The sequence below is a fragment of the Monomorium pharaonis genome, chromosome 10 (genome assembly GCF_013373865.1).
Source record: "Monomorium pharaonis isolate MP-MQ-018 chromosome 10, ASM1337386v2, whole genome shotgun sequence".
In the NCBI taxonomy this organism is placed as follows: Eukaryota; Metazoa; Arthropoda; class Insecta; order Hymenoptera; family Formicidae; genus Monomorium; species Monomorium pharaonis.
The window spans coordinates 2,010,063-2,032,464 of NC_050476.1; the positions used below are offsets into that span (position 1 = coordinate 2,010,063).

Below are 22,402 nucleotides of genomic sequence, written 5' to 3' on the forward strand. Positions count from 1 at the left end.
CATACAAAAAATATTATTCTCATACCGAGGAAAGCAATATTATTCAATTTTTAATTTGTTCTTTTAAGTGACGATTATTTTTGCAAGGAAATTTTTTTTGAAATAATCCTGAAATATCGTCCATTGAAATAAATAATGTTTATTATTATTTCATAAGTTTATCACAAGTATCAGGTTTATTCGAAATATATTTTGAATCCTAATAATTTAATGCTTTAATTAAAAATATTAAATTAAAACAAAAATTTGATTTGTTTATTGTGTTCTAATACTTCTTCAATAATATACTCTTTGAAAGAGAGTATAAATTCTGTTCTTGTAAAATTTGTAGTGAGTTTAATATTTTAAGAAAATTATTGAGAGAATATTCTCTGTTAAAGATAACCGTATTACTTAGCAGAAAAAAAAAGGTAAATTGAATAATCGCTTTACTTGGCAGTAGAATTGATATTGTTTTGTGTGTAGAATCGCGATGAATAACCTACGTGAGCAACAAAGAGATGTTTTCGTAAATGAAACAGTTACGAGAGACAAGTCTAAGCGTAAAATCAATCGAGCATAATCTTCGGGGCAGCGTAATGCCCTTTGCCAAGGGATATCTACGAAGTTTCCAGATGCAATCGCCGGAGGTTGCTTTCACGGCCATTAATCCGATCTAATCTCAGGTAATCCTATATGTATGTATATATATATATATATATATATATATATATTTAGACGTCGAAAGAGATGCCAGAAGATACGGAAAAAGGAAAGGGCACTTGCCTCCGCCGGTGGTTTTCCGGCGCTGCTTATACATTCGATCACTAGTTCTCGATCTTCGGTGGTGACGAGGAAGTCACCCTGCAGGATCTTCGGCTTCTGCGGTGGCACTAGCACGCTCAGCTTGGCAAATCTCGATCGTAAAGCCGGCTGTCCGTCGTTTGTCGGTGAAGCCTGACATTGATACGTGCCGTCGTCCTCGAGTTCTACCGGATATATGTGCAGCGAAAAATCACCTGAAAGCAAGAAAAAAAGTACGATCAATAAATATTGAGCTTGAGAACATTTTGCGTGATGTTAAATATTGATTAATGATATTTTCTCGTGAGTTTCCGCTGATATTGGAATCACGTTCGATCGATGAGGACATTACTTTAGCATATAAGTGCACTTTGAATCTATCATAAAGATGTACGTAATAATGGAGAAGATTGAAAAATTGTTGTAAATTGATCTGGCCTCTCTCTGGATACATATAATTTTTGCTCGAAAAAAATCACGCGTCTTCAAATTGAGTAAAGAATCTATTACTAAAATATAATACGAAGTGAAAATCATCTCTGTATTATATATGGCTACTCTCTGAATTGTAGACAATGGAGGAGATCGAAAAAACGATATCAACCGCAGTGGAATATGTCAGTCGCTTATGGCGTCGTGTCGGAACGTAGATATGGAATTTATCGTCGCGCGGTTTTATTTTAAATTCGTCGCGTATTCACATAAACTGTCAGAAGCCAGCCAGCTTGATAACTACTCGTACCATTGACGAATTAGAGCAAAGCTCATCGTACTGTGAGCAAGTCTTTCTCTCTCCCCCCCCCCCCCCTCTCTCTCTCTCTCTCCTCCTACGGATCTGTCTCTTTTTCTTTTCTCTTCCCGGGTGATTTTCAACCACCGCCGCCGCTGATTTCCGTCAAATCGCGAGAATACGCATTGTCTGTCGAGCAAAAGTGGCATCGTCGTTCAAAAGTATCGCGAGCTCGTCGATTCACGCCGAGGCGCATCACGTATCACGGTAACGTATCGCGCTCGAATAAATCCGCCGTCGCCTCTACAATTTATCCCCCTTTCTGCGTGTGCCGTTTCTTTCTTTCGCGCATCGGCACTTTTTTTCCTCTCTCTTCCTCATCGTTCCGTTCGACCGTGTGCTCTAGGGCTCCTCGCGGATCGATGTCACGCATGTATCCCGATGGCATCGACGGATTCTCGGATTCGCGAGCGAAGCAAAGCGAACACGACGAAGGAGACACATTCCGTGAAGTGCGCGGAGTACAGTGGTCGAAGGGGACAGCTCACGGTCAGTCGGTAGAAAAATGTAATTGTCAGTCTCCGTGCGTGCGTGCGACGAGGAATAATTTCTACAATAAATTGCACCTTCGCGATAAAGCCGGCTGACAACGGCAGCGCGTCCGACCGGGGACGCGCTAAGGGCGGTTTCCGCCTAGGTGTCAGCCCTAATTTACTGCCCTTATATATGAAATATAAAATTCTACAGAAAATATGAGGCAAGTAGATAAATGTATCTCGGGACGACAATTCCATTTCCATGAAATTATTAATTTTTCTTTTAGGATTGGAAAAAATAACAAAGTATTATAAGCCGGAAAGAAGAAAATAACTCGAAATTAAATTTTTCTTTAAATTTTGCAGCTACCAAAGACATTAAAATTTGGCAGAGTATGAAAATTACATTACGAAATTAACGTGCCAAATATAACGCAATAATATAACTGTTTTAGGTAAAATTGTTATATTCCTTTCGTTATAATTACTTTTTCTCCTTCCCCTTCCTTTCTTTCTTCTTTTCTCCGTAATTTTAACACTAGAGCAAATTCGTTATTTGACATTCTCTTTAGCACTTGCACCACAGAGTACAGAACTCTATATAAATGATTTTTTTATTTATTCTCTGTTAGAACAGTATGTTCTTTGATTGTCGCGTTTCTGTTCAAAGCTACGGTGGCTTATGCCCGATGAAACGTGTATGAGCTGCTCGTAATACCACGCGTTTCAGCCGTTAAACGTCAGGGCGTTATCGAAAATAATTTCCATGGGAAATTTTGTGTGGTACGCTGTGGGATGACGCGAAAAGCTTCGCCGAGTCACTCGTCCGTGATGGTCGCGCGAATAAAATTGACGAGCGCCCTTGCATTAAATGATAAAGCATTTTTTTCGCATTTTTTAAATACTTTATTTTGCCTGCAATGGCATATTCATTCGCTATTTCCGCATGTGCCAATGATCGATTTATCCTTCCGAATCGTACAGCTTTATCAAACGGTATTATGTAAAAGTAATTTAACCTATCAACTGGCAGTTCCAAGTAAATCAAGTTTGAAATTTTCGAAGAAATATTTTAAACCATTTTTCTCGAATAACGTGCGATATTCATTTACTTCGATCATTACTTTTTAATACAACGTTTTATATTACCGACCCATCTATGCACATATCACTTTCTTCAAATTTCACGATTTAACTTATTTTTATATAATACCTTCCAATTAATGTAAACCGAATAGCGGAAACCGTAACTGAACGAGATAAAGTGCATTCACCTTATATCTATCTACATTCGAGGAAGTTAAAAGCCAATTGAAACGTACATTTTCTTGCTAACTACAATTAACGCTTCTCTCAGGATACCCCGTTGAATAAACTTTGGAAACTTTGACATACAGCACATCGTCCGTAGACTTCTGTAATACTGCGATAATTACTTTCGCTAGATATAGTCAATGTTATATATCGCGACGTCAGTTAGGACGATCATCTATAATGCCCTCATAATCAGTTGAATTTACTTCAACGAACGTAACTTAGTAATTTTCGTGCCGCGAACTTTTGGGATGCTATTGTTTGCGCAGCTGGTATCGTTCGACTTTCTAAAATAACTTTCCCTCAAAAGATCTGCATTTTACAATTTTCTTTTATGTTAAGTTTACTCGGAGTTGTTCCGAAACGTTCTGTAACTATAAGTATTTTATGTTCAAACCGAGTGGAGTTTGCTGGAATATACTGCATTGATTGTGCAAGTACAATATCAGTTGAACAATATTTTTCAATCAGACTTTTTCGCAAGCTCGATAAATTTATATTTACGATATGTTTATGTTGTTTTAAATCTTCCCGAGACAGTAACGTATATAACGTTAATGCAAAAATGCTATTGAAAAAGTACGCCTGGAAAATGCTAAAAGGAATTTTTGTATTTATATTATTAATTTATTTTTCTTTTCTTTATATTTTTTTAATAATCGCTTCTTATTTTTCTGTAGTTTACATTTATGTATAAGCGCGTAGCGTCAGTCTTTTGTATTGCATGTTTCATTTTCTATATTACTTTTTGGTAATAACGTTATCCGGAAGATGGAGGGTTTCGGTGAATAGCCGACCAGATGAATGATGGTGACAACTTCTTATTTACAAAATGTTAACGCACGTCGGTGTTACCGGGTTAGGAAGTTTTATAGAAGAGATCCTCGAATACTACACACCTGCGCGTCAACTAAAGTTTGTTGCATTAAGCGTGAAAAATTATAATGCCAGAAAACTTTGACGCCAGACAGAAGTGAAGCGAACTCTGATTATATTAAAACTCCCCGCCGAATTTTTTGAATAATGAATCGTCACGGATATCCGATTAAAAAAAAATGATGGAAACTCTGCAAACTTTCGTAATTGTAGTATGTCGTCCGTTTTCATCGCAATGAAAACTTATTTTATATTAGTTTCCGTGAAATATCTTGCCAATTTCGTGTTTTATTGCGATAGCATAGCGCAATTGTTTGACATACCGCTAGAATTCACGTCTTCGTAGCACAATTTGAGAACATTTCCGACGTAAGGGTCCGGACGTAAAAGCCGGGCAAAGGAAAAAGGGTCTTTTGGCAGCAAAGATACGAGAAGTGCCGTAAAGACTTACCCGATGCGGTGAAACAATACATCGCGAGCAATTAATTAACTCTTGCGTTGTCCGCTCCGCTGCAAACAGCCATAATTAATTTTAATTACACGAGTCAAGAAATGAACATTGTATCGTAAACCGTTGCGATTAATTACAATTCGTTATAGTTAACGGAGAATATAATGCTACGCATTTTAGTCGACTGAAAATCGCGAAAATCAATATTCAGCTATTTACGGAACGGTAACAGGTAAACAAATAAGAAAAGGATGAATCGTAAGGATAAAAATGGAATTGATGTTTCTAGATAATATATATTTACTTTGAAGAAATGTATTTGTTATCGAGATGATAAAGTGTTTGCGCCAGTAATATTACATCACTATTATGCGATATATCCAGCGTCTACTACGCTATATATTTGGTTCTAGGTCGCGAAATATTGTAAGAAAATTCTTCTTAAGCACCAGGGTCGGCTTTGCTCATTAATATCAGTTGAATTTTACAAATACGATCTCGCGGCGTCGAGAGCGTAGCAAGCCCAAAGTTTGCGCAGCAGAGAATTTTACCCTTTCGGATGCATAATTTATGCGGGTGCTCGGCTTTCTCCGTCGCCAGACTTGGACGTTTTATGCTTCAAAGAGCATAAAAATGGCGACGGTTTAAAAAATTCTCATCGTGTTCTCGACGTCCGCAGTTTTGTATGTCGAAGTTGAGATTGTCATTTTTAGAAAAATTGCTTACGCGAGGTATACACACATCTCGGGGAGCAGGTTATGCAGCAATATTTGTAACTTGAATACGTAAAAAAAAAAGTGGTATATCGCGTCTGAGAAACTTGTACTAAGAGTAACAGCGGAGAATACGGGCAAACAGATTTTCCCCCGAGGAACGTCAGGAAAGAAACATATCTGGATACCGAAACGCTTTCAAAAGATCCGATGCGAGACTCGCGGTAAATATGAATTTTCAGTGACACAAGCGTACACAAATAATTTTCTTTCTTCGATTTTGTATTGCAGTTGCGACGCCGTCTCGTTTCGGAGCCCGTAAATCGCGTGATACTTGTCCGTCAATAAATTAATTAAATCGTGGACATCGCGTCATAATCAAGATAGCCTTAACATAAGGCCATTAATCCTCTAAACCAGAAACGTAGTGCTAGTTGTTTCGGTAAACTCTCCCTCTTCTCTCTCTCTATCTCTCTCTCTCTCTCTTCCTCAGTTGGCTGTGTAACTAGACAAACGGCGCGATGATAACATCGCGCGCGGTTACCGGCCTTTATTGCAATACGTAGTAAATCACACATGGCCTAACTAACAGTGGGATTGTCTTTACACGCGATGCGATTACACTGCAAATTTTGTTCTTCGCCACGCGGTGTCCGGTGGGGTGGCTCGGGTTTCGCCGAAAACCCGGCGCGAGGACGGAGGGGGCGAAATAAAAAAAATAAAAAAATCGAGAGCGTTCGATAACTCGGATGGCGCGAGCGAAAGCTGCGAAAATATCGAAAACGTAATCCGACGGGTTTCCCCGAAGCTCTCTGATATATACGTTCACGGGAGAGAACGGCACGGCGCGGACGGCCACGAACGAGCCTCGTAAAAGCTTGTGTGTTTACCGTCGACGCGAGGTCGCGCGCGTGGATTTGGTCTCCCGGCACGAAGTAATCGTGTAATCAGCGGGCGCGGCTTTATCTACTCTGGCATATCGGCATTTGGTTGGCCGTTCGTACTAGATTCGGTGTCCGAGTCCGAGGGGCCGCAAACGGGCAAACGATAACATCCCACGGACATCGTTCGCAGACGGGAGTTGTTGTACGCGGGGTCTTTATCACGGCGATAAATCAGCGCTCCGTCAATAATACGGCAGGCCTTTCGCGTAAGACGTCGGATGCCGTGCACCGACGTTAACACGCGGCACACACGGACGGCGAACGGACACAGGCACGTGGGGACCGACCAGGCCAGTTAGGTCGGGTATGTAATAGCGGGGCCATAATTCCCTCCGAAATTAGTAACGGTTAGGCCTGCAAACGGCCGCTAGGCAAGCGAACGCCTGCCGGACGAGCCAGTCGTGACATTAATCGCGTCTGTAAATTTCACGAGAGCACGGCCGGGCATAGCTGCGTACTTGGAAAGCTCGCGGTGAGCTTCGTCGCGCGGCAAACGGGGGATGAACGGAAACCGGAGGGATGGGAGGGGAGGACGTGGCGCGATGCGAACAAACGGCATTAGCGCGTTCGTCCGGCCGGGCGGACTCGATCATCGAAGAAAATCGATACTCGTGAAGCGAACGGCTGCCACCGACACCGTCCGCTGTTGATTCTGATTATGTTCTCCGTCTCTCCGTGACGACGTAATTCTTCCCTACGCGAGTCGAGATCCAACAGGAAAGTTGGGAAAGGAGCGTTCGGGGATTATGCTCGACTCTGCCAGATCGACGTAAAACATCCAGTTAATTTAGGTCCATAAATCACTCGAGCGAGAAGCGAGGACAACTATTTGCTTCGAGTCGGATTTTTATACCGGTTTTTTAATGTAAGATTTCATACCTTACATCTCGACGCTAATTGAGATTTTTCTGGTACAGGATTATAGGCCCAAAGATTTTACTCGAGATAGAGGGAGATCTGTTCAAAATGTCGAATTCTTAAAATTTTCTTAATCATATATTAATCTCACGTATCTCCTGTCTCTATTTATGCACCTCCTATATCACAATTATGGTTCGACAGTATCAGAGGCAAATGTTTGTCGCATTTTCCTCGGCGTACCGGTCACCTGGCACGGGCTAATGCATCATTACAGATAGTTATCCTTTAATCGACAAACCAACCGTACGTCCTAAGGTCGCAGCAATTGCCAATTAAGCGCATCTGGATATCTGATTGGTGTTAACGTGGACCTCCATTCGCGCATGTGCAGTTGGAGATGCTGCACCGAATTTGCTATCTCGTCGTAGAGTGAACATTACCATATGGATAAGGCAAGATTTCGGTAAAAGTGCTTTAAAGCTCAGCCCCGAAATGCGGTTGAATTTTTCATGTCGCGGTAGAACATGCTGACTGCATACGATTTGCCATATATTTAAACATAGAAAACTCCTCGTCCTCTTTTAAATACTTTTACATTAATCAATAATGTTGATAAAATGAGTTTGCGGCTGTTTGAAAAATGCCAATCGGATGTAAATTAAGTTTGTTTAAAAAATGAGCCGGTAACGCGACGTATAATTATGAGTAAACATGCATTTATCTTTGGGGCGTTGCACTAATTTTTCTACCGCACTCGAAAGTGTTGCGCTACACGCGACAGAAGCTTTAAAATACCGGTTTAATATTTACAATGATGTAGCGCGCCATTATTCAGGCCAATTATCGCAGTGATATGGTCACCGGTTGGTTAGTAAATAGAAGGAAGATGGACGATATGTGATGATTACCACAATGATAGTACAGAGCGACAGGTCTCGAAATTATACTCAGCTTTTACTGCACAACGAGGTTCAATCGACCCTATTGGCCACCACGCCGACGATCGTATTGATTTCGTAAACCAACCGGCGTATCGTGGTTTCTCGTTGCGGTTCGGAATTCGCTAAAATTTCAGTATCATTCAGTATCATGCTCGTTCTCGCTATTATTTTAGCACCAATGACAGTGTTGATTTGTTACGAAGTAATACGTTTATCATCATATATTCGATAGCGAACTAAGTGCGCATTAGCAATTGCTGTATTATTTATGAGAATTTGATTATTATGTCTTTCTGATGTCGGATCATCTCTATTAATCAATTATTTTGTATATACGAAATGTTTAATTAATTCGCGCTTTTGTTATAGAGCAAAGTTGATGATTAAATAACAGTAACAACGGAGTTAGAAAAGATCTGTTAAATTTGTAACATTTTTATAATTCATACGCAAATGATATGATTTAGTGCGCAAGTAATTAAAAAATAATCTTTATCCTTGTTTTTATTTATAAATATAATATCTAATATGTATACGTTTTTTCTTCAAGCGATTAGGTTTTCAGTTTTTTTCGAAATAAAAATGTAATTTTTTTTAGAAAAATTTATTTTTGGGATTATTTTGAAACAGTTGAAACAGTTGTTTCAAAATAATTTCTAAAATTTGGATGTGAAAATATTTTACAAATACAATAAAAGCACAAAAAAATTAGAGCCGAACTAAATTTAAATCTGATGTCCTTAATATTTAGCGAAAAATGAAATTCATTCAATATCTTAATCATTAATCATATGATTTTATGAAAGATGATGTATATTATTAGAATGTACACGTACGTAGCCTAATACTATTGCCCATATGTATTAGACTAATTTGAATATCTAATACAATTCTATAGATAGCAAAACTAAAAAACGTGAAATAATTTCTATAAATACAATTCTAAAAGTAAAAAAGTAACAGGTATAAAAGTAATAGGTATATTTTTTCATTAAATTATTGAATGTTATAGATTTTCAATAAGGGAAATTCCATTAAAGCGGAGATAGTAGTTCACATTAACGGTTTAGTCAAGTCTAATGAGTCTCTTAGGATTGTCTGTTTCTAAATTAAACTTTCTCTTTAGTAACATAAATTTATTGAGAAATATATAAATAAAGGAAAATTATAAAATCAGAAATGTTCTGTTAAATTTATGTTTTAATTGCCTCGCACACATCTAAGGCTCGTTTCCCATAAAAATTACTTAAAGTTAACCGAGATTTAATCAATTCGCTCTCTCTCTCTCTCTCTTTCTAGTTTTGTGCCTCTAGAGAGAAACGGAGAATGAATTAAAGCTCAGTTAATTTTCACTAACGTTTATGGGAGCGACCCTAAGCCAGGCGCGCGAGTTACAGTTTCTCACGGAAGATTAAATGAAATGTCGATAAACCGCTTACTTACACGGAAAATAGTTATGCGCGGTCGATTTGCTGATCTTTCAAGTCCGGTCCTATGTATATAATTTCATTAGAGGCGATGCCCTTTTTTTTATCCCCTCCCCTTGCCCTTCCCCTTTTTTATCGAGTTCATTTTCATTATCTCGGTGTTAGAAGCGACATCTGCTGAATAAGAATTCGCGATATCCCCGCCAGAAATAGAAGGTGTGGGCGGAGGTTTGCGATTTAAATTACGTCGGCCGAAGTGTGTATCCGGCAGAATATAATATCTGGCTCTCCCGAGCGTGGTGGTAGTGAGAAAAATACACCGCGGGAACCGGTAAGGTCGATTAATCGGCCGCAGTTGCAGCGGCAGGAGCGACTCTGGATCCGGTCGAGCAGGTTGGGCGCCCCCGATATTGCTGCCATTGCTGCTGCTGCTGCTGCTGCTGCCGCTGCTTCTGCAAGCGATCTTAAAATTCCGTACGCTCGTATATATGGAGAACGAATATCGCCGGAATTGTGTGCTTATAATTGCATCAATTAATATCAGTTGGCCTGCGCGGCGGCGATATCCGGCGCTAATTATCAGAATAGAACGCCCTCTGATCCAAGATAAATCTACTCGGCGAGTACTCGGCTGAATTTTTTCATTAGATTTCAGGCGAACAAACGTTAGAGTTTCGCGATACTTTATATAGTTGTCTCATGAATTATATACTTTTTTAGTAAGCAACGAAATATAGGTACAAAGTTGAAACAGATGTATAATGTTATTCTCTCTAGAGATAAATTTTTAAATAAGTCAAATGTTTTATTCAGTTTACATCTTCATTCCTTTTCGTGTGACGTACCTGCATTATTAGTCGAATACTTTATAATATTATGTTATACATATTTATAATGCAAATAACAAGTTACGATAGTTAAATTGCTTAGCGTAATTTGAAAGTAAGTTGCAAGTAGGGATTTTTACGAGCTTTATTTTTATCGCCTCCGTTTATCGACTGATTAATTGGTTAGACAACAGTCGGAGATCTGGTCGAGCAAGTCACCTCACACTGACTCTGCGTGTGAATTTCCTGGAAAATGTTTATCGCGGATGAACAGGGAGATGATATTTATCTGAATACTTTTAAGATTTACGAATGAAAGTGTGTACCTTGATGAGGTAGCTGCTTTGCGTAACATGTTCATCGTCGGATCGAAAATGTTTTGCGGCCAAAGTTTCTTGGTTGTCTTAATGCAGCTCCTTACAAAATTTCCTTAAGGTTCCCTTGAAAGTCATCCTCCGCGATAAAGCGGTATCGAACGATAACCATTATTTCGACGATAATGAGCTAATTGTTAGGAGCATAATTAAGTTAGAAGTTTGAAATATGCTAATTTTTGCTAAACAATCGCGCTCATTAAGCGCGCAGATGATTAAAAAAAAAAAAAAACGAAGAAGAAAGTAGAACGCGCCATATTTCTGATGAAAATCTTCGATATTATTACCTCGTTAAAGCTGGGTCAGCTTTGCTTTAGGCGTGATCGCTTCATCGATTAAAATCTATTTAAGCGTATGCTTACGTGAATAACATCCGCCCGGGGTAGAAAGATATGAAATCGATAATATCCGCAGTGTGTAAGTGTGGTGTGCGCGCCGCCGATTGCCTGCCTCCGTTCCGACAACGCATCCTCCCACCGAGTCACCTGTTATCGTAATAAATTCGTCCGAACGATAAGCTATTTCTAATACCAACGATCGCGCACACCCCGAACATCCCTAATCGCCACGTATCTCGGATCCCTTAAAGACATATCGCATTACACGCGGTGCAGTAACAAGGTCGAGCGCGTCCGTTGCCTACCTGCCTGCCTGCCTGCATGTATGTACGCAGGCGCGCCTTATCGAAGGTGGAAATTATGACTTCGTGTACGTTTTTCCTTTCCGTGCGCCCGTGAGCTCTCGCGAGAAACAGGTATATATCGAGCACGTAGGGGAAGCGCGGCGGGGGTATCCGGTCAAGCGGCTGCGGCGCTTTTCGCAGCTGGATGCCTCGCGGCGAGGTGCGACAACGCAATGCAACGCAATGCAGTGCAGCGCAGCGCAACGTAACGAAACGCAACGCGCGGTACGTTCTGCAATTCGCTCTGCAACTGCTCTTTCTCGTCGCATCGTCATTGCCGCAGCTGCAGCTGCAGCTGCAGCTGTAGCCGCCGCTGCTGCCGCCGCCGCCGCCGCCACCGATCTTATTGATCTATGGTAGAACCATTAACCATCAGAGCGTGCACCGAATGTTTCGGAACTAATTTAAACTTAGCCGCTTCTCTGCCCGCGGCATACACGACGTCGAATTAAAGACTTCGCTCTATCGCTACGCTATCGTGTGTACATTGATATGTGCGAGCCTCCGTCGATTAAAACGACCGTGACATGTTGTGATTCCGTTTGCGGTATCTGCCCCCGTCGGGTGTTTACTCGAGATATTGATATATTTCAAGATGCATCTCGGCGCTTACCTTTCGTAACTCGAGATGTGTTGGTCTTAAAATAATTCCGTAGATTGAAATCAATTAAATCATACGCTAATTGAATTGAGTATTGAATAAAGTGAAAAGAAAACGTTTTTTATGGAAAATGGATTATTTTGGGGAATTTAAGGCTTCCGCCTAATTGAAAGTTTGATGGGAGATCGTATTTTACCGCGGTATTTTAATTCTTGCTGTTTGATATATTTTTTATTATTTGGCCTTAATAAATCAATTTTTTATGGAAGAAACGTAGCGTTTTATGACACTGCGCTGAGCGATATAAAAACTGACACATTGTTTAGTAAGATTGATCTCGATGCGCCTGCGTAGGCGGTCATACGTGATAAAGCTTGAACATGTTGAGTCTTCTTGATCTCTTTTATACTCGAATTAAATGATGAAAACGTTAATTAAACGGTTTTCCAATAGTTAATCACAACCTTGCTACTGGCAACGAACACTCACGCTCTCTGTTCTGAACTAATTAACTTTCGGACGCATACATCTAATTTTTTTTCCTGCACTTTCGATTAATTTTTTTTTCTGCTGGCGGATAATTTTCAGACCGACCTTAATCTACCTTTTTCGAAGCGTAGCGCTTGAAAAAAAAAAAAAAAAGGATAATTATTTTGCTCTTATTTTAATTGCCGCAGCTCTTCATTACGAAACCGTATAGCCTAGGGTTAGAAAAGGTGGTGCCCAAAATATAACAACATTGCGATGTAAGCTGTAAGAGCCCGGCATACTAAGCTGGGCAATAATTTTATGGAAATCAACCGTTGCTACCACGGCTACGTGCCATACAGACGATGGGACGCGCTTATACGGTAGGAGAAGAATGAACGAGGACCAAGGCATCGTGCAACGGCATATAGTTACAAGTATATTATGGTTTCTCGGCTTAAACGGGATTTCAAACGCGCGAACGTTATCGTCCCAACACACTGTGATTGTTGGGGAAGTCCGCGTATATCCACGCACCGGGGAGGGAAAGAGAGAGCCACACACGGGGTGTTCAGCTTAAGAGTACAGTGCCACCTGTATCTAATCCTACTTTTGACTGACGTGTCATCGTCGAGTTTCACGTGAGATCTCTGTAAAAGAAACTTTTTGCATAACCCGATAATTCCCTAAAAAAATCATCAACGCTCAGCTTATTCTCGGATAATCGCACGAGGAAATATTTATAAATCGTATTGAAGTGTATCTGCACGTTATATTCAAATTACACTCGAAACTAACTCGTGTGAAAAAAAAGATATCTATAGATAGATAGAGGCGGATTCGACGTGAAAATTATTTTCGTGGCGAGTAACGAGAATACTCAAATGGAGTAGCTTATCAGTGGCAATTTTATTAGCCAGATAAACGTAATGCGCTATCCTTTTTTTTTTCGGATCAGGAATATATTGCCGAACAATGTAATATTTTTTAACATATTGTGAATGCAGGAAATGGAATATCGGAACGATATGCTATCGTGGGATCACTCTATCTTCGGCGAGCCCGGCGACTAATCCCGCACCCGGCAAATACAGTAACCGAAAAACGAATAGAAATAAAAAAATAAACGCCGCGTTCGTATATATCGTTCGCGTTCCAATATGCCGGCGTGCACGAGTAGGACAGCTTCGCGAAACACGTTACAAATTTTGATTGAATAAACGTTGGATCGTTTCGCTTTCGGCGCGCTGATTTTTGTGGAATTAAATGACGAATACAGCGAGCGGGGAAAGATACGCGCGCGTGGAAAGACAATCTATCGAAAGAGATACAAACGGACGAAATAAATCAGTCCACCTCTCTGCCTCGCGCGCCATTACGCGAAAAAGCTCCGTTATATCGCGATATGCGCGATTAGATTTATACATTAGATCATTCCGTCGTAATATTAACGGAAATGGGAAAAGTTTACGAGTTCTCGTTACAATTCGATTCTTACTCTGCCATGCAGAATTTTTTGTTTTTCGTTTTTTATTAATTCGCTCACTCGTTTATCTGGTTTGTCACGTCGAAATCAAACGTGATAACCATCTCCGATTATTTGCAACAACATTTTACATCTCGTTTGCTCGACATAAATCTCTTTCCTTTTGTATGGATTCGAAAGAAAGTTTTGCGCTTAATAAAAAAATCGAATATATAAATTATTTCTATGTCATACCGAAAAATTGACCGCAGTATACATCTCTGCTACTAAATTTTTTTTTTTACTGTCCATCTCTCTGTCATTGTTATTACCGCGATTTGCTGTCCGCGGTAAGAATATTTCATTCGCGTGTGCTTTGTTATTTGCGTTTGTGTCTCTCGAGTTTATTCGCGAGCAACGCTAACATCATCAGCGTTCTCGCTGCCGGGTCCAGAGATGTGAACCGTGAAGGTCTTTATTTGAACATCACCCTTTCATTTGCCGACACAATTTACTGATTGGACGAAATTCTCCTCGTTGCTTTTGCCATTACGTTTCTGAATTAATTCACCCGTGATTATATATGCCGTTTTATATTAAAAATTCTGCAATAAAGAATGTCGTCTCGTCAGCGCCAGGTTGCGTCCCATGGCGCGCGACTATTTTATATACTATAGAAACATTTACACGTGTAAAATACTTCTATACTAGCAAGTGTCACGAGTGTGTTGGCCGGCATTTTTTAGTAACTCGTTAGGAAACTAATTTAACTTCGCAGTAGCTTTTAATGCGAACTGCATCGGCTTTATGCGACGTAGTCGACACAAGAGTAGCGCGGGGTCCATCTTTGTTTTAAAGCGTGCTAACAAAAGGGAACCTCTTCCGGAAAGTACTATATAGAGTGAGGCGGAAATGATGATACAACTGAAAAGGAGGTCATTACTCGCACAAAAAGTAGTTTGGAAGTATAAAATAATTTTTTTGTTTTGAAGTTGTGTCGCGACAGCGAGGCTGTTAAGATATAAATAAAAATATATAATTTTTAAAACAATGTAAAGCTTACTCGGTTTTTCTTCACTTGTACATACACTTTTAACTTAAATTGTATAAATTCAAAACTATTTTATTAAATAAAAGTTTAATAACCGTTTTAACATTTGATAAAAATTTTACGTGATATGAGAAGAGATCATCCAACTTTAAAAGAAGATTATAATATTCAGAACAGGATTTTTCTCGGACAGTTGCAGATAAAAGAAATATATTTCTGTACATTTTTGATCTTTTTTTGTAGTCAAAAATCGTGCTACGATTTCCATCTGAGATATGTGGCTCACTATTTACTCGCGGATATTACTTTTGAGAATTTACTAAATTTTGCCCCGCGCATTATGTGCGAGTGTCATTATGTCCACGAATGTGTAGACGTCAAAGCGACGTGAAATATTTTTTTTCATGACGCGCAAGTATTACGGGCAACCGGGCGAATGTGCGTACACTTTTTCGACACGGCAGAAAATCAATACCTTGCGGCCGGAAATTGAATTTGAACGAGTAAACAGGCCAGCGGCGTATTATAGTGTGTGTTGATATAGTGTATAGATTTTTAAATAATCCTTTTCTGTAAAAAAAAGTACAGTTTTATCAGCGTGGAATTTGAGCGCAGTTAAGTTCGCGCTCGAGAGAGCATACGTATTGGAAAGCATTAATATAAAGCAATCCGCAATTAGCGTTCGAAGCGTTATTTAAAGGGTTTCGAAGCTATAAAATTGTCGGAATTAGTTATCGCACGAATTGGCTTCCCAATCTTTTTCCCAGCAAGGAAAATCAAACGGATCTTTTTCCGTAGGGTCTAAGACGGGAAGTTTCGTATTACGATCGCAAATCGCACTGTATTTTGCATAATTGCGGTATGTTGCGCGCACGGTTGGCGAAGGAGTCCATTTGAGCGTGAAAATAGAATTTCCGGAATTATCCTATCCAGTCATACACTTGCCTTCTTCGTCGCTGCCGATCATGGCGTATCGCTCGTATCCGGTGAGATTCCTAACTGCTCCCAGGCCAAAGTCGTCCTTGGTCCATTGAATGGGCCCCTTCTGATCGAGAACTCGGCATGGAAGCGTCACCCGGCTGCCAATCACCGCGGTTTGATCCATCGGCTCGATGGCGAATCGCTGATAAACTACTTCCGTCGTTGTAAACGGCTTCAGCGTCGACGCTAGCACGGACGACGCGTTTGTCACGTTCGTAGCTGCCACTGTCTTCGTCTCCATTGTCATCAGCAGCGAGAGACAAATTATTAACGGCACCGTTCTTCGCCTGACCCTTCTGCTCTCGTTCCTGCGCAATAGATGAAAAAGATTTATTAGATCGATATCGCGTACTATTCGTACAAATTAGATGTGATTACGCAATATGATACTTAATAGTCATTTATTAATATTTTTATTAATGCTGTAAAGTTATCTACGACTATATATAATTGATATAAAATTTAAATAAACGTATCTTGAAATTCTAACATATGGTAATGAATTGTCGCTTTCTTTTTGTGAATATCTCGCATTCTCGCTTTCTTTCTTCCTCGTGTCATTTAACAAGTATGTAGGTCGCCGTCATTTTTTTACTCATTTACTTCGTCGTCTTATCTAATTTAGTTTTATAGTCCCATCGGATTCAAAAACGGAGTTAGAGAGTAAGAGGGTCGGTGCCGTAAAAGAGGCGATAAAAGTATTGCCGGGTGCCGGCAATTTACTATTTGAAGCAAGGGTGCGTTCTACACGTACACCTGTACATACATACGCGTGTGTATAGCTAAGAGCACATGTGGAATCGCCATTATGAGAGAAGCCCTTTTTTACGACGGTAATACTGTTTTGTCGTTGAAAATATTACTACGTCTCAACAATTATCGCGCGGAGTGTTTTACGAAGTATTAAAACGGGCGATATCGTATCGGATAAAAAAGCAGCAATGATCTTTATTCAGAACTAAATAATTCAGAGATAGCTTACTGGATGAGCTATCAGCTAGCACTTCTCTCCATTACAAACGCTTTCTTTTTCTTTAGAAATCGAACCGTTTCTCCCTCCTCTAACAAAATTCCTCTCGTTCCGAGCTTCTATTTCGACGACAGCGTAAAAAGATCAAGAATCTTGATTGGTCGTTTTATCCGAGCACTGGGGTCTGAGAGATATAACGGTATTTCTTAATTTAAAGCTTATGCGATACATATGTTTTGTTCGGTTTTTCATGGACGCTAAATTAAGTTTACTAAAATTATTTTGTGAGTTGATTTTAACGAAAATTAGAAACCGCATCGAGGAACTTTCTAAGACGAGCGCTTCCGACAGATTCAGCGCTCAATTGTTGACTTTGAATGTTCAAAGTTGCGCGTTTAATAACCTAACCATTAACCCTTTATTATCATTTAGCAAAACACACGGAAAGCGGGGGAGAGTAGCTCAACCGGATCTCATAATCGTCTCATCGACCGTTAATTAATTTTCGTCGTGTCGTTTATATTCGTATCGGTTATCGTCCGTCATCTAATAGCAGGGGCAAGATGGTACTCGATTTCTACTCTCCTCACTCTCGGCGTCTGTATGCGAGAGAGAGAGAGGGAGAGAGAGAGAGACGCTTCGTCATCTATCTATGTTTCCTCCGGTGCGCCGTTCTTATTCGTCGTCGGTGAAATGATCGATAGAACTGAAAATCGCTTGAGGAGAGATTCTTGAGAACGATGTATCGTTCTCGTATGTCTTGTCGGGACTCGCGTGGTCTTCACACAGACGTGGCGCCTCGGCGTCGCCCTGTGTTATCGTCGAAGCCGTTCGTTATACTGGAGTTGCGTTCCCTCTCTCTCTCTCTCTCTCTCTCTTCTCCCTTTCTCCCCCTTGAGAAAGCGAGATCTCCCTTCCTCTCGCGGTGCTCCTCGGAGAAGCGAAGTTGCCGGGGTTCTCTATGAGCTAAGCGTTTCTTGTTACACGGTGTTCCGTTGGTTAGCAGATAGAGGATGTCGTAAGACGATGGCTCATACGACATCGCACGCGGGCTGCTTCTTATGAGCTCAATAGGATAATAACCCCCGCGGCAGTTGCCGACGCCGAATGTCCGCCCGAATGCTTTGAATGGAATATGCGAGTAACGAGCGTAATAATAATTGCGCTTGTGCCTCGCATTCGGGCGTACCATCCCTCTCCCCTTCTTCCCTCCGTCCTCTCCGACGGCGTAATCATGCGGCGCATTACAAGGCTTCGCGAACAATCTCTCTTTCTCTCTTCCTTGTTCGTAAGCGGTGTTCCCACAAAGCGCGCTTCTTTTGACCCCCGTTGAACCATTCTTCCGTCTTTGACGAACGCGAATGATATCGCACACGATTATTTGCCTTTGCAGCATCACATAACAACTAAAGATACTCGAGCGATAACCATGTAACACCGCTTGACGAGATCGACGTTTTCATTGTATGCACCGACAGGTTATCCTGACATCACTCCAATAGATTTGATCCGTTCATTCTCCATATAATAATTTGCAAGGGGAGGGGGTACAGAAATAAATTTTGTATCGAATGCAATTTACTCATTTACTTGGAAAACATTTATCATATTCCGTGACGTCTATGACAAGGCACGCCATCGGCTTACGAAACAGAATTGGGTCATGTCGGAATTGGATGGGATACGTCCCAGGCGATTTCACTACCAGTGATTTTACATGTAAACGTATATCACGAAAATATCGCACGCGCGCGTTACGTCCGACGCCGCTTGTATCACGCCCATTGGCTTTTTATCATTCGCGGGGGTATCGGAAATTTCGAATCGTCCCGCGTGCGAACGGACGGCGTGCACTCGCGTAGGCGTATTCGTAGATTATGCTAGAACGCTGGCCGCTTCCCGATAAAATGGAACACGCATACTCTGATAGGAGCGTAAAACAATCAATCGCGATGTCGTCCCGGCAATTACCAGCGAATGTGGCGATAATCTCCAGCGCGTGCAGGCGAACGGACGCGTGAGCGTTTAAATTTAAATAAAGTCACTAATCGAGACGGAACGTCGAATGGGTTTGCCTGTTGGATGTCGCGTTGCGTTCATCGGCTAGAAATTTTAGCGCTCGAGAACACACTTCTCTCTCTCTCTCTCTCTCTCGTTCCTCTGTAAATGCATTTCGGTTGGCACGCCGCGTCACGTCGCGTCGAATCGATCGCTCCCGATTTGACCTTCGAAATCAATTTTTCACCGTGCATTATTTGGTACCCTATTTTCCGTTATATATTTAATTTTTTCCCAATTACAGTAATTCCCGTATTTGCGCGGTTGGGTTGCACGTTTCAAAAATTTTGCATAAAAATAAATGTCGCAATGACACGGGCATCAAATAAAGAAAATACGCCAACAGAAAAAGTACATGAGCCGATAGCGATACCATTACTCACATTCGTGATCTGTTACATTATCATATGAGTCATATATCATATATTCAGTCCGGGATCATATTCGCCAAATTTATTTGCAAATAAAAAAGAATATATTTATATAATTTGAAAATCAATACACAAAATAGAAAATAAAAAAAGAGAAGCAATTTAAAAAATTAAAAATATTTTCTGTTTTTTTTTACAATTAAACGTACTTTGGATTTACGTTTATTTTGTTCGAGATAAAATCAGCACGAATTTTAAATACCGTTTTGCAATTCGTGTGTAAACTCGAAATTATTTATCGCAAATTTTCATTTCCTCATAGGGTTTATCAGGTATTTCATATATAATGCTATCAGTGCCATATCTTCGAAATTTACCCAGCACAGAGAGCCTAGACGTGGATCTAGCAGATCTAACACCTAGGCGCGGTGGTATAATCCACCGCATCGTACACGTCCCTCGGAAGGAGGATCTTCCTCGTTCGAGCGTGGAAGACTCATGCCGAAGCTCAACGGCGCAACGTCACCGATCAATTTGTCATGGGATGACCCAGTATCAAAGATACGAGTCCCTTGGGTCAGTGTAACGTGTTTCTGGGAACGTTGATACATGCACACGAATACGCGACGCGGCCGACGCGGCGCGACGCGACGCGTCGCGACGCGATGTGTACACATATGCAAACACACAATGTGGCATACGCCGACGCGATATATGTATGTATACCACCACACCGTTGTACATTCATGTATCCGTGTGCGTGTGTGCGTGTGTGCGCGCGCGCTTGTTCGCCGGTCGCACGACTATCTAAATATAACCCTACGACCATGTACACACGTATGTACGGCATGTATTCAATGGTTATCGCGATTTTCGATACTCCCCCGACAAAGTCGGAAAATATTTCGTCACGCCGCTGCAGCTGACACTGCGCCGGATAAGAGTGATGAGGGTGCCGTAGAATCAAGAATGCAGGAATCAATTTTCCGCATCCGACCCGTTTATCCGCGCCATATCTCAAGAGCTTGCATCTTTTTTTTCCGTCTAAAAGAGTATCTGATTTATAATAAAGTTTATAAAAACTTGTTTTTACTTCAAGCACTTCGACGAGCGCTTCCTTAACTTGACATCAGAAAATTTAAAATATTTCTAATTTCTCAATATGCATTTCTTAATGTGCATGTGAAGTTGTCCAATATTACTTCGGCGGTATTTCGTTTGTGAATGTCGGAACGCAAGTACACATTTATTTCAAAACAAACATCCGCAGGCAACTTGAACGAAATGAAGGAATTACATATATAAACTGTGCCTTATACATAATTTAAATTTGCGAAGCTGACAATTTGACGTACACAACTTGGAAATGGCCATCATTGAATAGCCATTTACTTTATAGGATTGCTATTTTACCATGTTTCTACATTTTGAACATCATGCGATCGATTTGTAGAATGGAATCGGATTTGCGGTCGCAGTATGCTTTATTATGTATGGTATGTGTCCCGACATGGTAACGCATTTTACTTTGAACACAAATTCTTTCGTACATTGGAGTTTAGTGTTTTCCTGACAAAAATTTGGCTGGCATAACTGTTATTTATCGCAGATTTTTTTATTTGAAATATTTTATCGTGCGAGAAATAAATTTGAAATTTTTTAAATTCCTGTTAAAACCCTCTTTTTACATGGATAGAAAAATTAAATAATAACCGAATAATAATAACTTGGTAAATAAGTTAAATCGAGCATTATTTTTCTCCTAACTTAATATCGATCGCTGGTTCGTTAAAGTCAAGGTAAAAAAAAAGAGTATATACTAGGTCAGAAAGGAGCGAAAAAGATCCGGCAAATTCTCGATTCTGTGTTACAATACTGTGGGGACGTTCTGTATATTTTAACGCAGATAGTGTGCAACCTTGTGCTGCGCGCAGGTCATATGGATAGATGCAACCTAATTTTTGATTGGCTCTAGGGATGGAGTGGAGGAGAGGCTTAACCTTCGATCCACGGAGAGAAGGTCGAGATTATACCGCAGGGAGCTCCCCTCCTTCCCCTCCTCCCCATGGATTCGAATTTAAGCCTTATTCCATCGCCGATTCGGCGGCCGGTATTAACGAAGCCATTAGTAGTTCCTTAACTCCGGGCAACGGCTGTGCCAACACATCTGAAGTCACACGACGAAATCGACCCATCGCCATCACGAAATGGAACGAATATTTGTCACGTAAAAACAGGGCGCGACGACGGTGACGTGAAGTTACGGGAGCGCATTAGTCTTGCGTAATGAAGTTCAAGTTAGAGACGCGAATTTCGTCCATTTACGGTTATCGTGGCCCAATTTATTACGGCTTGGCACAATACCGAGCTCGTGAAGGGCGCGATTTCACAGAAATTACTCCGTCTTAGGAATTTTAGAATCATCTGCAGCGTCGGCACTAGGGACGTTTTTATTTTCGGCCAAAGTGCACGGTGGTTCTACCCTCGTGTAGCCTTCTTACGACGTTGGCAAACAAGCCTGTAAAGGTAAACCCGTCGCGTTTGCCTCTCCCCCTCCCTCTCACCATGCTCCCCTCCGCAGTGTGCATTCTTCGAGAAAATCGGATTATTATCGCGAAATCTATTTGGCGATCCCGTTTGTTCGTATCAGTATTCACGGGATGTCGAAGACTGTCAAACGTTCCCCCTTTCCAGGACACAACCAACTGTTGTAACGCGCCACATTGTATACTCACGCAACAATCAACATTGCCTATGTGCACCGTTGCATATACAAGTGTATAATGCTGTATATACTGCCCGTGCAGTGTGCATTCCTGATGCGCGGCAAGCAGCGATACATCCCCCTTCCATAGATGAAAATTCGCAAGATGCGGCAGCAGAACTCTTCCCATCGGTCAAAACAGGGAATCGATGTGTGTAACGGATACATCTCCCCTTTGGGATTAATTGACTAATGGGACTGACGCGAAGTGGCG

General features: G+C 40.9%; 1 protein-coding gene and 1 long non-coding RNA gene across 3 annotated transcripts in view; both read right to left on the bottom strand.

Moving 5' to 3' along the window:
* The window catches only part of LOC105834888 (irregular chiasm C-roughest protein), a 120,974-nt gene that overhangs the window by 23,128 nt on the left and 75,444 nt on the right, over positions 1 to 22,402 (bottom strand). For both annotated transcript variants that reach the window (XM_036293189.1, XM_012677717.3), the window contains exons 2-3: positions 15,990 to 16,333; positions 766 to 998 (exon numbers count right to left, since the gene is read on the bottom strand). In XM_036293189.1, coding sequence (XP_036149082.1) covers positions 766 to 998; positions 15,990 to 16,333 — 577 coding nt within the window. The remainder of the gene's footprint in view (positions 1 to 765; positions 999 to 15,989; positions 16,334 to 22,402) is intronic.
* On the bottom strand, positions 3,592 to 15,970 carry LOC118647749. Its single transcript, XR_004964908.1, has 2 exons — positions 11,140 to 15,970; positions 3,592 to 10,907 (listed from the first exon to the last, which is right to left on the bottom strand). It is a non-coding gene; the product is annotated as an uncharacterized LOC118647749 (long non-coding RNA).